General features: G+C 38.4%; 1 protein-coding gene across 1 annotated transcript in view; it reads right to left on the bottom strand.

Moving 5' to 3' along the window:
- Positions 1-16,844, bottom strand: part of arid5b (AT-rich interaction domain 5B) — a 74,586-nt gene that overhangs the window by 39,686 nt on the left and 18,056 nt on the right. Inside the window, exon 4 of the mRNA XM_078272764.1 lies at positions 1,463-1,693. Within this exon, the coding sequence (XP_078128890.1) occupies positions 1,463-1,693 (231 nt within the window). The remainder of the gene's footprint in view (positions 1-1,462; positions 1,694-16,844) is intronic.

Below are 16,844 nucleotides of genomic sequence, written 5' to 3'. Positions count from 1 at the left end.
GAAAAACATATTGAAAGGAAATTATGATCAATTGTATTTAGTCTAAATTAACTAAACTAAACTAAAAGAGCATTGATCAAAAGCATGTTGAGTTTAAATGGCTTTAATTAATTTCGCCAAAAAATACCAAAAGGACAAATGGAAAAATTAAAAGAAACAAAGGAGTGATGAGTGAAATGAGACCACAGCACACAAACTAATGATCTCCACACAAATCCAAATTACAGCTAGGGAAAATGTAGCATGGACATCCTCATAGCGAGTAACGAACAAAATATAGGCATTTTTGTTCATCAATCTTTTGTCTGTGTGACATTTATTTCATTTTAAGTCAAGCCAAGTGACAGATAATATAAAAGCCATCTGAGTTTTGGCTTGTTTCGTAGCTGGCCAGTGAAAACCATGTAACTCAAATTGAGTGATTTTGAATATTTTTTTGATTAAGTGTTCCTTCCTAAAATGTACTTCTTTAGCTAAATACACAATTTAAAAAAGTGTGCTGCAGATTTAGCATTGCACTTCTATAACAGTGACACTCAATGGACAAAAAAGGATCAAAATTGATGCAGCCGGACCATTTTTTTTATTCCACACATTCTTTTTCCTTGTCGAAACCTGCCGCCTACATTACCCACAAAGCAACTCGACTGCTGACAGTTTGGTCGGAGATTCTGGTGTGTTATTCTACTAGTGGCTAATGTAGCCCTGAGCTTCTAGCCTCCAGCAGAGGTCTGATGAGCTAAGCTCACTTTTTTCTAACTCCACACGGTCACACCCCCAGAGTTATTTCATTTTCAAGCTTCTAGTTTTCAGCCCCAACTGACACTGACTCAAGTGACATTTCTTGAGGCAATTTATCAGATTGCAAAGCTCCTTCTGGAGCCATAAAAAGCTGTATACAACCTTTTCCACATGTGTAGTAGTACGCCCCAAGACCTGTAAACAGACTTTGATGTGTAAAACCAGGGCTCTTCTGAAAAAGTATTGTCAGAATACTGTAAACAGAGCTGTTTTTTCTCAGCTCATGAAATGCTGTTGTTTCAGAGATACATGTTTTTCACATGAAGGCAACTGTATTTGGCTTTGGAACCCAAATGTTACAGTAGCTCCCTTTTCTTTGCCCTTTGACAGTCTTAACTGTGATAGCCAGCCACTACACTAATACAAATTTAAAAAAGACTCAAGTACATTTTCTGTTATCAAATTGCTTGGCCCAAAAAGCGCAAACACTGTCCATTTTCCACTGAAAGTACACTTGAACAAATGGTCATGGGAACCAAAATGACATAATTAAAAGTTTGAGATGAACCGTACTTTGAGAATGAGTTTTAAGCACATGCTTACGTCCAGAGGTCGGGACATGAGTAGTTTGATGTTTTATGGGCTAAATGTGCAACACTCCAAATGCCATAAACTGCCACTATCTAACAGCTACAATCAAATCACCAGCTTCAAAACTCACCAAACTGGTCACAGATGCTCTCGTTCTGCAGCAGGGCAGGATGTTCAAAGGTGTCACGGCAGTACAGGATCCTCGTGCTACCGCCCAACGCAGCGATGCCGCCCAGCGCTAGCACCGTGTGGTCTATGAGCAGAGAGGACGGCTGCTCTCTGAGCCGTGCCAAAACTGACCGGAAACGGCAATACTGGGGGTAACTGAGGACCAAAACTTTACGCCCATCCTCCTCCTGGCCTAAAAAACACACAAAATACAAACACAATGTTATAAGGTAAACAGAGATTATACATAGTTAAATTCGACATTGAAAAGGGGAATCTTTGTAGCGAAATAGAGAATGTTTCGTTTTCCAAGTGAGAATGGCAGCACTTAATTTTACATGACACATTCACTCTACTATTTCTCTTCAGATTTTATTACTTTATTCCCTCTCATAGCTCATTCTTTGGCTACCATTATATTCTGGCACATGAGCTGCCAGAGTGCTGTGAATATGATTCTTTTACTCCTTACTATTGGCCTTAAATGGCAAGGTAATGTTTGAGATCTTAAAGTTTATTGTACTGTCACTTTTAGTAAGTATCATATAAATCTCAAGAAGGTTAATATGGGATAAAAAAAATCCAACAACACAGAAACTTTTCATGTACATATTGCTTTGAGAGATTATTTTTATTTTAATGAATAATTCCCGGAAAGCAATTTACATCTTTGCTAAATGCTGCTTTGTCCATTATCAAGCAATACCCTGATTTTTCAACAATTCCCATACAAAATATATTTCTCTCTCCTGCCACCTGATATCCCATCCCAATGATCTCTCTGAGTGTTTCAGGAAATGCAACACATTCAGGAAGCAACAGGCTCTAACTTTACTGTATCACAGTGACTTTAAATAGTTAAGATGGAAGTTTCATTCACACAATTTCCCTGAAATTTTACATGTCACCAAACTGACAGAACACCCATTCATGTCAAGAGGAAGAGGATGAGGAAGATGAATGTCAACAATTGTCAAATGTCAACTCTAGTTGCTTGATATTTTGATTAGACTACGTATGTGTGAATGGGTGTTTGCGTACATGCATGTGTGTGTGAGAGAGAAACAAAGACTGTCTGTCTCACAACTGTGAGTGCACATTACAGTTTTTCATCTTGCTTTAAGATCTATGGTTTGATTTTAATAATTAGGCACAGTTGGTTGATATTTTTACTCAGGTATGGAAACCTCCCATTACAGCCAGACTTTACCATCACATTTGGTGTGTTGTTTCTGATGTGGGTGTATAATTAATATTCCAATGACAGCATGTAAGTTTGAGTGATGCATTATCACCTAAGACAACTAACTGGCAAATAAACCTCTGGACAGGAAGTACAGACTGAGCTGGCACATGCCACAAAAGCCAGGAAGATGTGCTGATACACAAATCAAACTGGTAATATTATACCATGTATATAGTACGAGTCATTAGCCACATACTCGCAATGAAAATGACAACATGTTGATGCTTAGCAGGTATATTGTGTACCATGCTTACCAACGTAGTGTGTCATTGGATTTGTGGGTATTTGGCCGTAAACAAAAGTATTGGACACCATTTGACCTGATGGCAGCTAAGATAAAGTCATACCATTACAATGCTGATTGTGATTAAAAATATCACGAGTTAGTACCGGAAAATCTTAAAACTATAGTGACGTCAGAAATTAGAGAGCAGAATTATATGTTAAAGTCCCTTTAAAGTCAAACCTACCAGGACTACAGGACCTGACATGATAAACTAGGTGCTCAGGAATTTTTTGTATTTATTAATTTAGAATTTATTTTATTTAAACAGGGACAATGCACAAGTTAACATTAACCTTGTATAAGAACAAGGAGAGATGCATTGTACCGGGTTGTAGCACAAGTGCTATTTTCCTCCCGTAGTCCCTTGGCAGGTCAGTAAAACAATATAAATTCCACGCAAGTGAAATACAAAACATCAAATATACAATTTTACAACCACAGTCACACCTAATTTACAATAAAAACTATCATGTGCTCAATCGTTCCCCCTTCCTAAAACCAACCCCCCATTTTTCTAGCTTACAAAGCCGACTACACGGTTAAACAGTTGATGAAGCAGAGTCAGGCAGTTTGAAACACGATTTCTACATGAATTATTCACTGTCCCGTCTGCTTTTAAAAAGCCCTTGGACATAAATTTCTGCTGGTAAGTTAATATTTCAAGGGTGGCTAACTAGCAAGCTTTTCACCTTGCCTTCCTAAAGACAAAACAGGCAGGGTCTATTTTAAAAATGCATTTCCCCCTCTTTGGTATTATTTTATCAATCTGGAGGCTGATAAATGTACAGCAGAAACAAGGCAGGAAGGACACCATTCATAACATATTTACAGCAGCTGCATTCCCGACAATCAGCATAATTAGTTCCACTGTACTCCAGTAGGACAACCACTTCTAAAGAAATTATTAAAAACATTCATACAGTGCACACACACACGCATGCACACACACACACACACACACACACACACACACACACACACACACACACACACACAGTCTATATGCAGAGGTAGGTGCCACAAAGCCCACAGATGTATAAACACACATATTGCACATGCATATCACACTGCAGACACGCACATTTATCAAAGATTGTGGCAGTTGTCGTACGCAATTACAGCTCAGAGGTAAAACCAGCTTTGTTTCCAAATGTCAGGGATTTGATTGTATGCGGTCACCGTCAGACCTGCTCTTTCTCCCAAGGACCCTCACAGCATTTCACTTGATTAGATTCAATTTGGAGAGAGAGCCGCAGGGCATTAATAACTGTACAAAGGTGTTGGAAAGTATGAATGTTGGCATGTGTGTGTGTGTGTGTGTGTTAGTGTATGTGATGTATATTGGGTGTATGTACACTTTAAAAATCCTTTTGTTCTCACAGCCCGACCTTTCAAAATAAAGTGCGTCCTTATCTTTACCTAGGCTTTCTAATTGGTTGGGGCTGTAGCTCCATCACTGGAGAGCTGGAAAACACTGTGAGCACATTATGCAATTTGTTTCTCTCTCTTAGGTTCTATTTTCTTTTTCTTCAGTCTGTAAGTCCTCTCCTGGTGGTAGTGTCGCCTGTTGATCAAACAGCTGTGGTGTGGCAGATTATTTTCAGAACACGCTGTAAAGCTCCTGACCTCATAAACTACAATAGTGTCAGGCTCATAACTGCTCTGTAGGACAGCTGACATTATTATAACAACTCAGTCAGTGCAGCACTCAATACATTCCAATACAATACAACTTACAGTAAACTGATAAAGTATACTAAAACGTCCTCTGTGGCTTTAGAGGAACTGTGCAAAGTCTGAAAAAATAACCACGATGATGTCATGGTGATGTCATCAGGGTTACTGTAGCTTGGGCTTGCACACATATGGTATGGATTATAAAAGACATGGGGGTTTACGAGCCAAGAGAGCCCTAATGAAAGACACTATCGGGTTGCATTGTGGGAATTGTAGGATCCAGTGTTTTTGGAGCTTGACTCATGCTAGGGATTACAAGTCACTATATTTCTGCCTCTACTGCTTCAATTTGGACAGTTAAATCTGTCTCTTGTGAGTCCCCCAATTTTGTATAAGTGCAATTCTAAATTCCTGAAATACCTCCTTAATTTGTATTCTCTTAAATTCGTAAAACAGTAGTTAACAAAGAACTGAACAAAAATGAGAAAATAATCAGAGAAATACAATACAAAACAGGTTAATAAGATGAACAATCTGTGCTATACAGGTTAGTTTTTAGCTGTAATTTTAAAATACTGACAGATATTTCACATTATAGATAGCTTGTGCATATGGTGCCATAAATAGAAATGTTTGTTCTCCTTTTGATTTGCTCTTAGTCAGACAGACAGCTAAAATACCTTGATCAGTTCTGTTATGTGTTATTTTTGCTTCTTGTGGTAACTTTCATGTTGTTAGAGTCATAGTAGTAGCAGCTAGTTGAAGACACCAAAATACTGTAGGTTGGAGGTCTGCCTTGCAAGACCTTATGTTATTTTGAAAATCTATTCTAAAATGTACTGATAGTTGAAAGAAATAAAAGCAGGAGGGATATATCCTATTTAGAAGTCTGGCAGCAGAACTTTGTTCAAGCTGTAGACACTTCAAGGATGACTGAGTTACTCAAGTAAAAAATGCATTACAATAATGTAACCAGGATGTGACAAAGGCATGAATGAGTTTCACTGTGTCTTGAGATGACAGGATATGTGGCTGATCTTACTAACATTCCTGAGATTAAAGAAGCATGACTGAACCACTTTTGTAATATGCAAATTAAAATGCAAGCATGAATCCAAATTTTTATATTTTCAGACACAGAAACTACATGACGGGAGCAAGAATCCAGACATTTTTTAACTGCTTGTGCAAACGGGTTAGGACCGAAATGTATGTTTTTACTATCCATCCCCTGATGTCAGTAAGATAATTACTGTATACAAAATGGACGATCTGCTAAACTCATTTGTGGACTGAAATACCTTCAAAATCCCCTCAGTTACAGTACATAGAGGTTTTACACAGCAACACTTTCTTTCTGTATTCACAGAAACATGCTCATGCTACAGGTGTGCTACAGAGGTGGCATCGAAGAAACTACAGTGAATTAATATAGTATATTACTGGGGTGGCTTTGTAGGATTGTGCTTTGTTATGAATCATGGCCCAGGGAATAAGACGGATGCACAAATGAAAGGTAACTGAACTCAAAGAAAGTTATATCTGTTGATTTTCTGAAGACAAAAGCATACAAACATCTGTCTCTCTGGGGCAGCAATATAATTCTTCCAGCACCTCTTTTAATCAAAAGATGTGTTTTTACACATCTTTGAAGATGTGAAATAGAACGACTGTACAGCAGAAAAAAGTCAAAGACCTTACTGCTAGATTTGATTGTATTGATTTACTGGTTTCCAGGCAGCCACAGTTAACTTGCAGAGACTTAAAGGTTGCTAATAATACATTTAGTGATACATCACTGAGAATTAATTACGTTTCTTCTTTGATGCGTTTAAGGAAACAAGGAAAATTGAGAGTTGTCTGCCAAACAGCAACTTTTTAAAGCAAACTCTTTTGCAACATGTGTCTGTCTGCTTCCTGTCTGTCTTCCTCTCAAAATTACACATAGTGAATGTGCTAAAACATACAAAAGTAATAATATAGTTCTTTAAAACACAAAACATTGCACTACTGTATCACACTACACTGTAAGCGACACTACTGCAGTCCACAGCAGACTGGTAAAGTCATCAGCTACAGCAGCTGTCTAGTGAGACTCTGCACAGTAACATACAGATCTCAATTTACTCCAACATAGTTAAAGTAACATGATGTAATATATACACACATTGCTTTATAAATATGACAAACTTATATTGACCAATGCAGGATGGATTTTATATTTGTGGGGGAAATATTCCAGTAGGCCATCTCTTCCTTTGAGTAAAAACGCTTGGTAAAAAGGGATGAGAGGAGACTGTACACTAATGCAACCATTCTCAATATGAGAGAAAAAGGAGTAGAAATAAATATGATGAGAACAAGTTCTGACTGCATTATACCAGAAAGAATTAAAGAATATTTTGTGTAATTACACCAAAGGAAACATTTCTGTTTCTCTTTCATAACAAGCATGATATATAATCAAGATCTCAGAAATGCTGCATACTCATTAGTTGTGGTTGAAGCAGCTGCTTCACTGGATGAATAGCTATTGCAATGTTAGATGAAACATCATTGATATTATTGAATTTCAAACCAGAAATATAAAAAGGGCGATCTATGCTGCATATCTGAGATCCTCTGCATTTATTGAAGAATTTCTGCAGCGGCTTTGCAAGTTGGGACTAAAACTAGTCATAATATGAGGGCTGCTGACGGTTAAAAGCAGATCTACGCTGGCTAATTAAAAGCCAAATGTGACTCATGTAAACTGTGTCATTTACATTCAACCAGGCTTAAAAATATTCAAACTGCCCACACGCTCTGACAAGATCTTTCAGGCAAGTATGCTCATTTCTCTTGTCACAGACGAGCAGGAAAAAGCTGAAAACCATTACTCTCATGCTTGCTGTCACCCACTGTAGTTCTTAAATCACTCACTCGGCTCAAATTTGCTGTTGTCAACATTTCCACATTATCTGCTCGGCCAAGGAATTTACTGGATCCCCCTGCAGCTTTTGTGGGGTTGGCGAGAAATGGCAAGGCATGTAACCCAGAGCCAATAATGTCACTTTCATATTTGATGTGTTTTTTTTTTTTTGCCTCCTTTTTTTTTAACACCAAAAAAAGTCTAAAAGCTTTAAAAAAAAAAAAATAGCCTGAGGTAATAAGTAATACATTGGTGAAGAAAAGAGGGAAGATGGTGAGGAAAAGGTGAGAGGAGAAGGTTCTTGTTTGGTATTCTCACTTCATCCTGCAGGCTCTCTGCTCTGTATTGATTCCTGAAGTTGCCCAGTTTCCATTTAGCCTCTTCTCATAATATATAACACATCTCTGATTCATCCGCCTTTTCTCTTTCTCACTTGTCAATGGGGGGACAGGACACTGAGAGGGTCCATATAAGCAGCAGCAGGCGCCCGATCTGGCTATTGGTTTCATGTTATTGAAACCTGACCAAATAAAGAAGGAACAGCATCTGTCAATGACACCAAATGGAAATGATGCATGGGGAGATGAAGGCGTCACATTTTTACTCGCGTTAACCTTGTGTTTTGGACGAAGAGAGAATTACATGAAACAATGAAATAAAGTCATTGCATTTGCATGATTCATCGCTTGTCCAATCTGTGAATGACTACTCAATCTCAGATAAAACAAAATGTGCTAGAACATTTGGCTAATTGCATGCTAGTCTGTGCAGTAAACAAAATCACATTAATCATGCGGAAGATGCGGCAGCAATACATCGCTGTATTGGAGTAAAACAAAGCAAAGCGATCACACAGTGTGTTACTAACACTCAGCTAATTTGGCTCAAAGGGAGTAGAATTTGAAATAATATTTCAAATGTATTTAATGAATCTGCATTGAATAACATACTGTGTGACTCAGTGGCCGGCCATCCGTCATCAATATCACATCAGTCACAGACCTTGACTCGCCTTTCCGCTGCTCATCAAATCAGCTGCAAGCTGTGCTCTCACACAATGTACACAGCACACATCTCTTTAAAGAGATACTCCACCTAAAATGTAGGCCTATCTTTTGAGGATCAAATGGGGCGATATGGCTGATTATTATAATTTTTGTGAATTTCCCCCTGGGGATCTTATTAATAAGCTTTTTTCCATTATCAATATACAGTATCATGATATGGCAAATGTAAAAAAAATTATCAAATTGATGATCTAGCTGCCATAATCAATGCTTTTTACAGTATAATAACAATGGATTGTAAACTGACTCTGCATTTCCTATCAGCTCTATGAAGGTTTTCAGAAGTCCACTTTAAAACTAATTCACTTTCTTGGATTATTAGCATCGTTTTCAAAAGCCCTAAAAATCCACTTTACACTAGGGCTAAAGGATTTGGGGAAAAAAAATCAAATTGCGATTTTCCTGCCAGATATTGCGAGTACGATTCATTTAGGACTATTTTTTTTGCTACATATTGCACCTTCTACAATCATGTTAAATAAAGTAATTAAAAAAAAATTTAAGTGAAAAATCCATTGAAAATAGGACATTTCTGTAAACAATCTGTGATATGTAACATTCCAGCATGTATCTTATGAAAAAACAGTAAATATAATAATGAAAAGAGGAATAAAAATTGATAAATCAAATGTTACACCAAACATTAAACTAAATATTTCACATTATCGCAGTCTTCACGATTAGCTAAATACATTCTTACAAATCGCCATTGCGATTTGAAAACGATTAATCGTTCAGCCCTACTGTACACTATACTTGCTCAGCACTAAAAGGCAGACAGACAAAGTTAGCAACTAGCTGGTGAACATAGTGGAGCATGTAGCAGTTAAATTGACAGATATTTTTCACAGGATTTGGTGGAGACCAAAAACAGACCTAAAAGAGGAGTGAGTATTGAAATTACATTTTCTAGGTGGCCAGAAACACGACTCTACTAATGCTACTGTTGCTCCGTGAATGCTGGATGTGTACAGATGCAACTGTTTGCTAACACATGGTTACAGTAGATTCCAATGGTAAGTTCTCAGGGTGGAAATGAAGTTTCACGTTTCCACTTATTTTCTGTCCATTTGTAAACTCAGTATGTTCCAAACATTTATACTTTCACCAACATATTTACATTTTAACACACATCGCTGTAAAGTATGGCTGTCTTGAGTCTTGTTCATTTTGAAAGTAACTGTTTAAGTGACGAACCAGGAGCATGTAAACTACATCAAAATGTCATGCTTATCAGAGGAATGGGACACTTGCAGGATATTTAGTTGTATTTTGGTAAAGATATGACTGTTTGGAACACACTGAGCTTACAAATGGAAAGTGTAGAAGTGGTTTAGGCTGCAGGACTGGTTTGAGAAGTTTATGAATTCAAGCTGGTCACATCTGCTGCGCTCCGTGCTAGACAAACTTTTTGAATCTGATATTAAAAAGATTCTGCATTATCAGATACAATGGATGGAGTAGGACTTTAAGAGAGATCTGGCTTTTACATTCATAGGCCATGTCTGTGCGCTAATTCTTCAAAGATAATCATATTCCCACAAAAGGGCACTAACACCCAGAGGAAATGTTCTATTGAAACTGTACAGAGGGCAGGGAGAGGGAGAGTAACACTCACAGAAAGTAATACATAGAAATAGAGAGAAAGAGAGCCCTCCATGCATGCTGGCTCCTGTTCTTAATTATAGTAAAGCACTAAAGTGCCTCATTCATTTCAGCAGGGTGGGGCAATGGCCTGTGACAAAGAAAAAAAGGAAGAAACATTTATATAATTTTCACCTCAATTTATTCAAGTGTGCAGCACAGGAATTGAGGACACACAGCTATGCGTAGAAAAACAAGCGTGCACGCGCACACACACACACACACACACACACACACACACACACACACACACACACACACACACACACACACACACACACACACACACACACACACACGCATAAACACAGAGAAAACTCAACTTCCCTCAGCTTAATTCCATCCCAGATGTTCTTGTGGTTAACAGAGGGGGGGGATGGCCGTACCACATTTTCAAAAACACACACCCATATTAAATGTTTTCAGTTAAACAGAGAGAAGAGAAGGGAAGAAACAACACAAGCACTTTCCTCCAGTTGATTTATGTGATTCTATTACATTAAACATTCTTTCCCCTGAGCAGGCTCAGCTCCCTAGCAACCATCGCTCGCAGCCCTAATGTGTCTGGCACGGGGCCAGGGAAAGCTGCCTGCCTTATTGATTGCCAGATTGAAAAGTTTGCATTTAATAGGTCCTGTAATACATGAAGGAATTATTCAGAGGGGCTCCTTGTCAAAAAACCCAAATTGGTTCTTTTGACTATCAAAAAACAACGGGGGCCCTGTAACAAATCTATCACAACTATCAGAAAAGCTCCAGAGGGCCCCTTTAATGCTTGAAATGATACGTAGTTTGGCCCCTCAGAATTACCCAAATCATGAGGAAGAGAAGTTGAAACCGTGATTACTTAGAGGCCACATTGCCTTAAGATGAGGAAGACAAGTTTGTGCCATGTTGATCCCCTTTGGTGTAGTGATGGATTGGCCCTAAACACTGTTCACTGTCTGGTCCCCGGCTGCATCCTGACTAATGAAAGACTACTGCTGGGTTTTGGGGATCAATTCACTTATGGCGCAGTCAATTCTGAGAGTAAAAACAAGCTGCTCTGCAAGAACCTGAAATGTGCAAATACCACAGGGAGCAAATTTAATCAACTATCTTTGGTTGCAGAAATATAGCTGCTTTTTGACTAGACAAACAAGTGAAACCCCTCTCCGTGTCTCTTTCCCTCTCCTCAAACAAGCTTAAAAGCTTTTACACCCAGGTGATGATACTCTATCTACTATGACGGCCACTCTCATTTGTCACGCAGCTCTGTCCGACACAAACTCAATTGAGCAGCTGTGATCAGAGATCTCAGAGGTTGTCACCGACAGAGAGAAAGGGGGATACATGGAGAATTTCCTCGGCTCAGCCTGGAGTAGACAGCCTTTCAGACAATATATATCCTCATCCTGCAGAATGAAATGGATGACATCTTTGCCTTTAAATGTATCTTTAATGGGACAGCAAGTTCCCATTTAAGTGAGTTCTGCAGGAAGGTTAGAGCAAAGGAGGGAGAGCGAAAGAAAAAAACATCTTATCAGGAGATTGGGAATTGGGTCAGGCAAGGAATTACATGCCATTCTAGATCAAAGTTGCCGTGTGTATTTTCTCAAAGAAGGGCCCCTCATTATCAACGCAGACTTAATTCTTAGGGTGTACTGTGTAAAAGGAAACATGATTTAATATGTTTTCAGTAAAAGAATGAAGCACAAAAAGAGCAGGAGGGGGGGAAAGGAATAATACTAGAGGCTATTTGAGACAGGCATGTTTCCCAATGGTAAAACTGTAATGAGAAAGAGAAGGGGGGGAGGGATGTTTGTTGGAGATGTTTTTGGGGGGGGTTGTCATTCAGCATGGCTCCATTGTGAATTCCTGTCATTATATAAGAATCTCTCTCTCTCTCTCTCTCTCTCTCTCACACTCACTCACTCAATCTGTACGGAGGAGGAAGGCTTTAAATAAACAGCCCGTAGAGTTAAGCCAACTGGAACCCTTTTCAATAATTACATCCAGCACAATACTCAATTTACATTGCGTTTATTTAGCTGGAGGACTTGACAATGTGGCAAAGAAAATAGTGACATTAGCAGCGAATGATAACAACTAGAGCGGTGTGCTTCCCGAGGGGAGACGTTTTAGTCTGTGGCTTAGAGGAAGACTTTACAGATAGCAATATGTCATTAAAAACCAGCACCATCTGTTCAGATTTCTTGTTTATGTGCCATCCTTAACATAAAGTATTGAACATACAAAAGCAAATCCCAGAAATGCAAACTGTAGGATTTTCTCTGTGCACGTAATTGTGATTACACATTCTAACAGCGCCACAAAAAAAGAAAACAACAACCACTAACAATTGTTTTCTCTCCACAGTCCCTAATGATCTCCGTTTGAAGTTCCCCAGTTCGCTTCTGCACAAACTGTTTTCACAAGACGGCTTGTGTTATTCATTTGACACACACAGTATTTGGCTAAACAAGCAGGTCATTTCTGATAAAGTGCAACCAGCTTGTCTTTAAACTCATTCATTCCAGATTACAGAACACAACCTCTGATGTGGCAAACCTCTGCTTTAACAACAGCGCTGTAATCACTGTAATACAGCACATACAGTGTTTGTAGCTGCTTGTCTCACATTGCACAGGAAAGATAAGAACTTCAATGGAGAATATCTACCCGCTCTGATAACAAGTTTATGTTCATTGGTCACTCAATGCTTTTTATTTCTCTCTGTAATATTGCTGTTTTGGAAATGGAATAAGTCCAATATGAGCTGAAAATGACAGTAGGAGATATTTTTGTTTAGGTTTATTTTGTGAAACCCATCCACGGACTGTTATGTATTTTGTATACAGTATAATAACACAGTGAGGAGAGACATGGAATAACAACTACATGAATCATAGAAATTATTTGGCAGAGGCTTCTGTTGTCTAAAACTTGCCAGTAATAATGATGAGGCTGTAAGTGATCAAATTTGCAACTGGAATCAATTTGCTCCTCATGAAAGCTGAATATACACATACATACATACATACATACAGTATATAATACTGAAATATCAACTTAGTTTACTGAATCTATGTATCTGTATGCAATCCTCAGCATACTCAGCTGTTCTTTCTCACATTTAATAATTATCTTTAGCAGGATTAATAAAGGTACCTACCACAATGGAACAAAGTGATTCTGTGACTCGGCCATTGTTAACTGTAGATAATCCTCTGACACATCAGATGAAACAACAGCTTTCCTTGAGTTATGGCTGAGGGGAACATCAGGGATAAAAACAAGACTGGCTGAATGCCTCTCATTTTGCCAAGTGCTCCTGAGGCCAGTACATAACAAGGAAATGGACTGACAGGTTGAGAAAGAGGACAGAGAGGTATCAATGATCTATTGTTTGCAGCCAAGGGGCTCTTTCCAACTCGTCTGGCAGTCAATACATCAGAGAAACTAAAATATATTACACCATCTGCACAGAGATATTTTACAAATACAAATTCCGTCATTTGTATTTCTTTGGCTTAATAAAAGCATTGAGAGCAGTTATGTACCCAAGTAAGTATGTATGAGCATGCAGCACACGTACACGCACGCACGCACATACACACACACGCACACACACACACACACACACACACACACACACACAAAACACTGCTCCCACCAAAGGTCTGGAATCTATCAAAGCCCCTATTGCAATTACCTTTCAATGCTGGAAAAATGCATTACCTCTGTTCTGTGAAATGAACACTGTTATTCCTACAAGGCTAGAAGTCTATCTTCCACACTGTGCACTACAGTACAGTATGTATACTGCAGCCAGGCTATGTGAACCTCTTGCATCAGTACTGCCTTACAGATTATGACAGATATTAAGTCGATGTTGAGAAAGCTGATCTGCAATCAGCGGCGAGAGCTATTTTTTAAGTTGGCATAGGTCTGACTGAAAGTGTTTTTCCAATACTGTAATGCTAAGGTAGAGTTAAATGGGTATTTAATGTTAGAGCACATTTGTTCACACACCCTCGCATACTGTGGAATCCAAGTTATAATTATCAAAGTGCTCAGCTCAGTCTTATTAAATCATGTAGCCACAAAGCTTGAATTAAGTGAGCTATTCAAGTAAGAGATAGAAATAGATCTTTTACACTTACATTAAATTGGAAACTCACAATAAACTGGTATAAACAAACTGTACAGACAGCAACAACAACAGAAAATCACCCTGTGACCAGTCACTAAGTAAATCTTTTGTTTATTGTTGACGTCAGTATCAAATGAAATGTATCTCCACTCTCTACTGTAGATTCACTTGTTCAAGATAATGCAATAACCTGAATAATGTTCATGTGCCTTTATCAGAAACAGTTGAGCCCATGCTGGTTATATTTAGTGGTGGAAGAAGCATTCAGATCCTTATCTATATTACACGTAATACATTTTGTACATACATTTTAATACATTTGTATTATTAACAAAATGTACTATAAGTATGGCAATTAAAAGTACTTAGGCTATTAGCACTTATTTAGTACTCAAAATTGCTCCTGTGAGTATACTCATATATTCATGGTTTATGATTACTGCTGCATTAGTGTATAAGTAGCATGTTACTGTTGTAGCTGGTTGAAGTAGTGGGTAGTTTGGGTAGTTTAATATATAAAAAAGCAGTGGAATTACATATTTGTGAGTAAAATCTTAATCTTTGAAGTAAAGTGACTAAAACGGACAAATAAAGTTAGTGAAGTAGAAGTATGAAGTAGCATAAAATACTCAAGTTAAGTTCAAGTACCTCAAATCTGCAGAACTTGAGAAAATTAGGTACATTCTACCACTTCTCAAATTCATTTCACAATATGTGATATGTCTCCTTAGGTATTTTGAACTTCAAGTCCTTTTGATATGCACAACAGGGAGGCAAGAAGAGGACAGTTTTACATGCATTCATAAAACAGATGGACTGGCATGCTCATAAAATATGCAGTTATTAATTGTACAATCTGTGATGTCTAGAAGGCCTACTGAGCGGCACAATATAAATCTATCTGAAGGCAGAATGTCAACACAGAATATCAGGGAGACATTGTACAAAAAGCAGTTCTGCACTGAAATATTGATGTTGCAGTAATTCTTGAAATGAGCATCTAATCTAGAAATCTCTCCCAAAAGGCTGTTGGTTGGGTAACACTTAAGTGTGAGTCAGAGTGTACTAACTGGAACTAACAGGCAATTTGTTTAAGATAAGAAACACACAATCTTAGATATAAGGTGATGATTCATGGAAATGTAAGGCTTTTCATAATAAAAGAATCATAAAAAAATAATATGAAATAAATCTATGAGGAAATTTGTTAGAAGCAGACGAGCTAGTGTGTTATGAACGAACCTCCCTCCCTTTCTGTCTATTTAAGATGCCTGGCAGAGGTCACATCAATAGCATCTCTGTTGTTCCAGACCTGACTAATGGAGAGAAGAGAGACACACAACTGTTGTTTCAGACCTCGCTAATGGAGAGACGGAGCTCTTCATTTCCTCTGAGGCCATTCCCATTGTTTAACCATCCACCAGCCTTCAGCCCCCTCCCTCGTGCAAGTCGGAAAACACATTATGTGACATTCCAGAAATAAAATAACACAAATTATTAATGAATATAGCTATCCGAAGAAGCTGAATTTGATTACGGTGCGAGCCATAACAGGATATGGCTTGGGTGTTGGGTGGGTGGTCTCTCTCTCTCTCTCTCTCTCTCTCTCTCTCTCTCTCATTCAAATTCGAGGCATGCTCGAACATCTAATAGATTTTTCCACCCCGACACACAATTTACTGCTTACAGATTTAGAATTATCTGGCTTCCGGCCAGTCAGAAGTGAATTAATGATATGAGCACATCAGCGAGGAAAAACAGCTTGTGATTCTCTCTCCTACAGGTCTGAGCATAATGAAGAAGATACTGCCATAAACCCTCCCAACACCACCAAACAGAAGAAGAAAAACATACCAGGAAAAGAGAGAAAGAGGGGAGGGGGTGAGAGAGGCACATAATCAATACAAACACTCCATTAAATTACTTCAAAAGAGATTTTGGACAGTTTGTAGAATTAGCTCAGCGGAAAAAAAGCAGAAGGGGAAGCAAATATGTTTGAGGGGCGGAAAGCAAACAAGTGCAAATGATACAATCTGCCACATATTCTGAATGGAGGAGTACAGTAAAGTGTGTCTTACAAAAGCCTTCTTTTTCTGTTGGAGTCACAACATACCATTACTCTTGTAACACCGTGGTACTTTCTCTTTATCCTTTCCAAAAAAACGCTTTACTCCTTCCCACGTTGCAGTAAAAAACATTACACATTTTCATGTGTGATAGTGGCTCAAAGTCCCAAATATTGTTCTGTATTGTCAACAAGACAAATCAACCATGAGGAGACAACATCTGTCTGTTTCCTTATCACCAGTTCCTGCCCGCATAAACATTCAGTGACGCTCAGAACAGTCTCTGAAAAGGGACAGAATCTACCCTCTACA

Source organism: Sander vitreus, chromosome 17 (assembly GCF_031162955.1).
Source record: "Sander vitreus isolate 19-12246 chromosome 17, sanVit1, whole genome shotgun sequence".
NCBI classification, from domain to species: domain Eukaryota; kingdom Metazoa; phylum Chordata; class Actinopteri; order Perciformes; family Percidae; genus Sander; species Sander vitreus.
The sequence above is the reverse complement of the archived record's forward strand: the minus strand, read 5'-3'. Positions and strand labels throughout refer to the sequence as shown.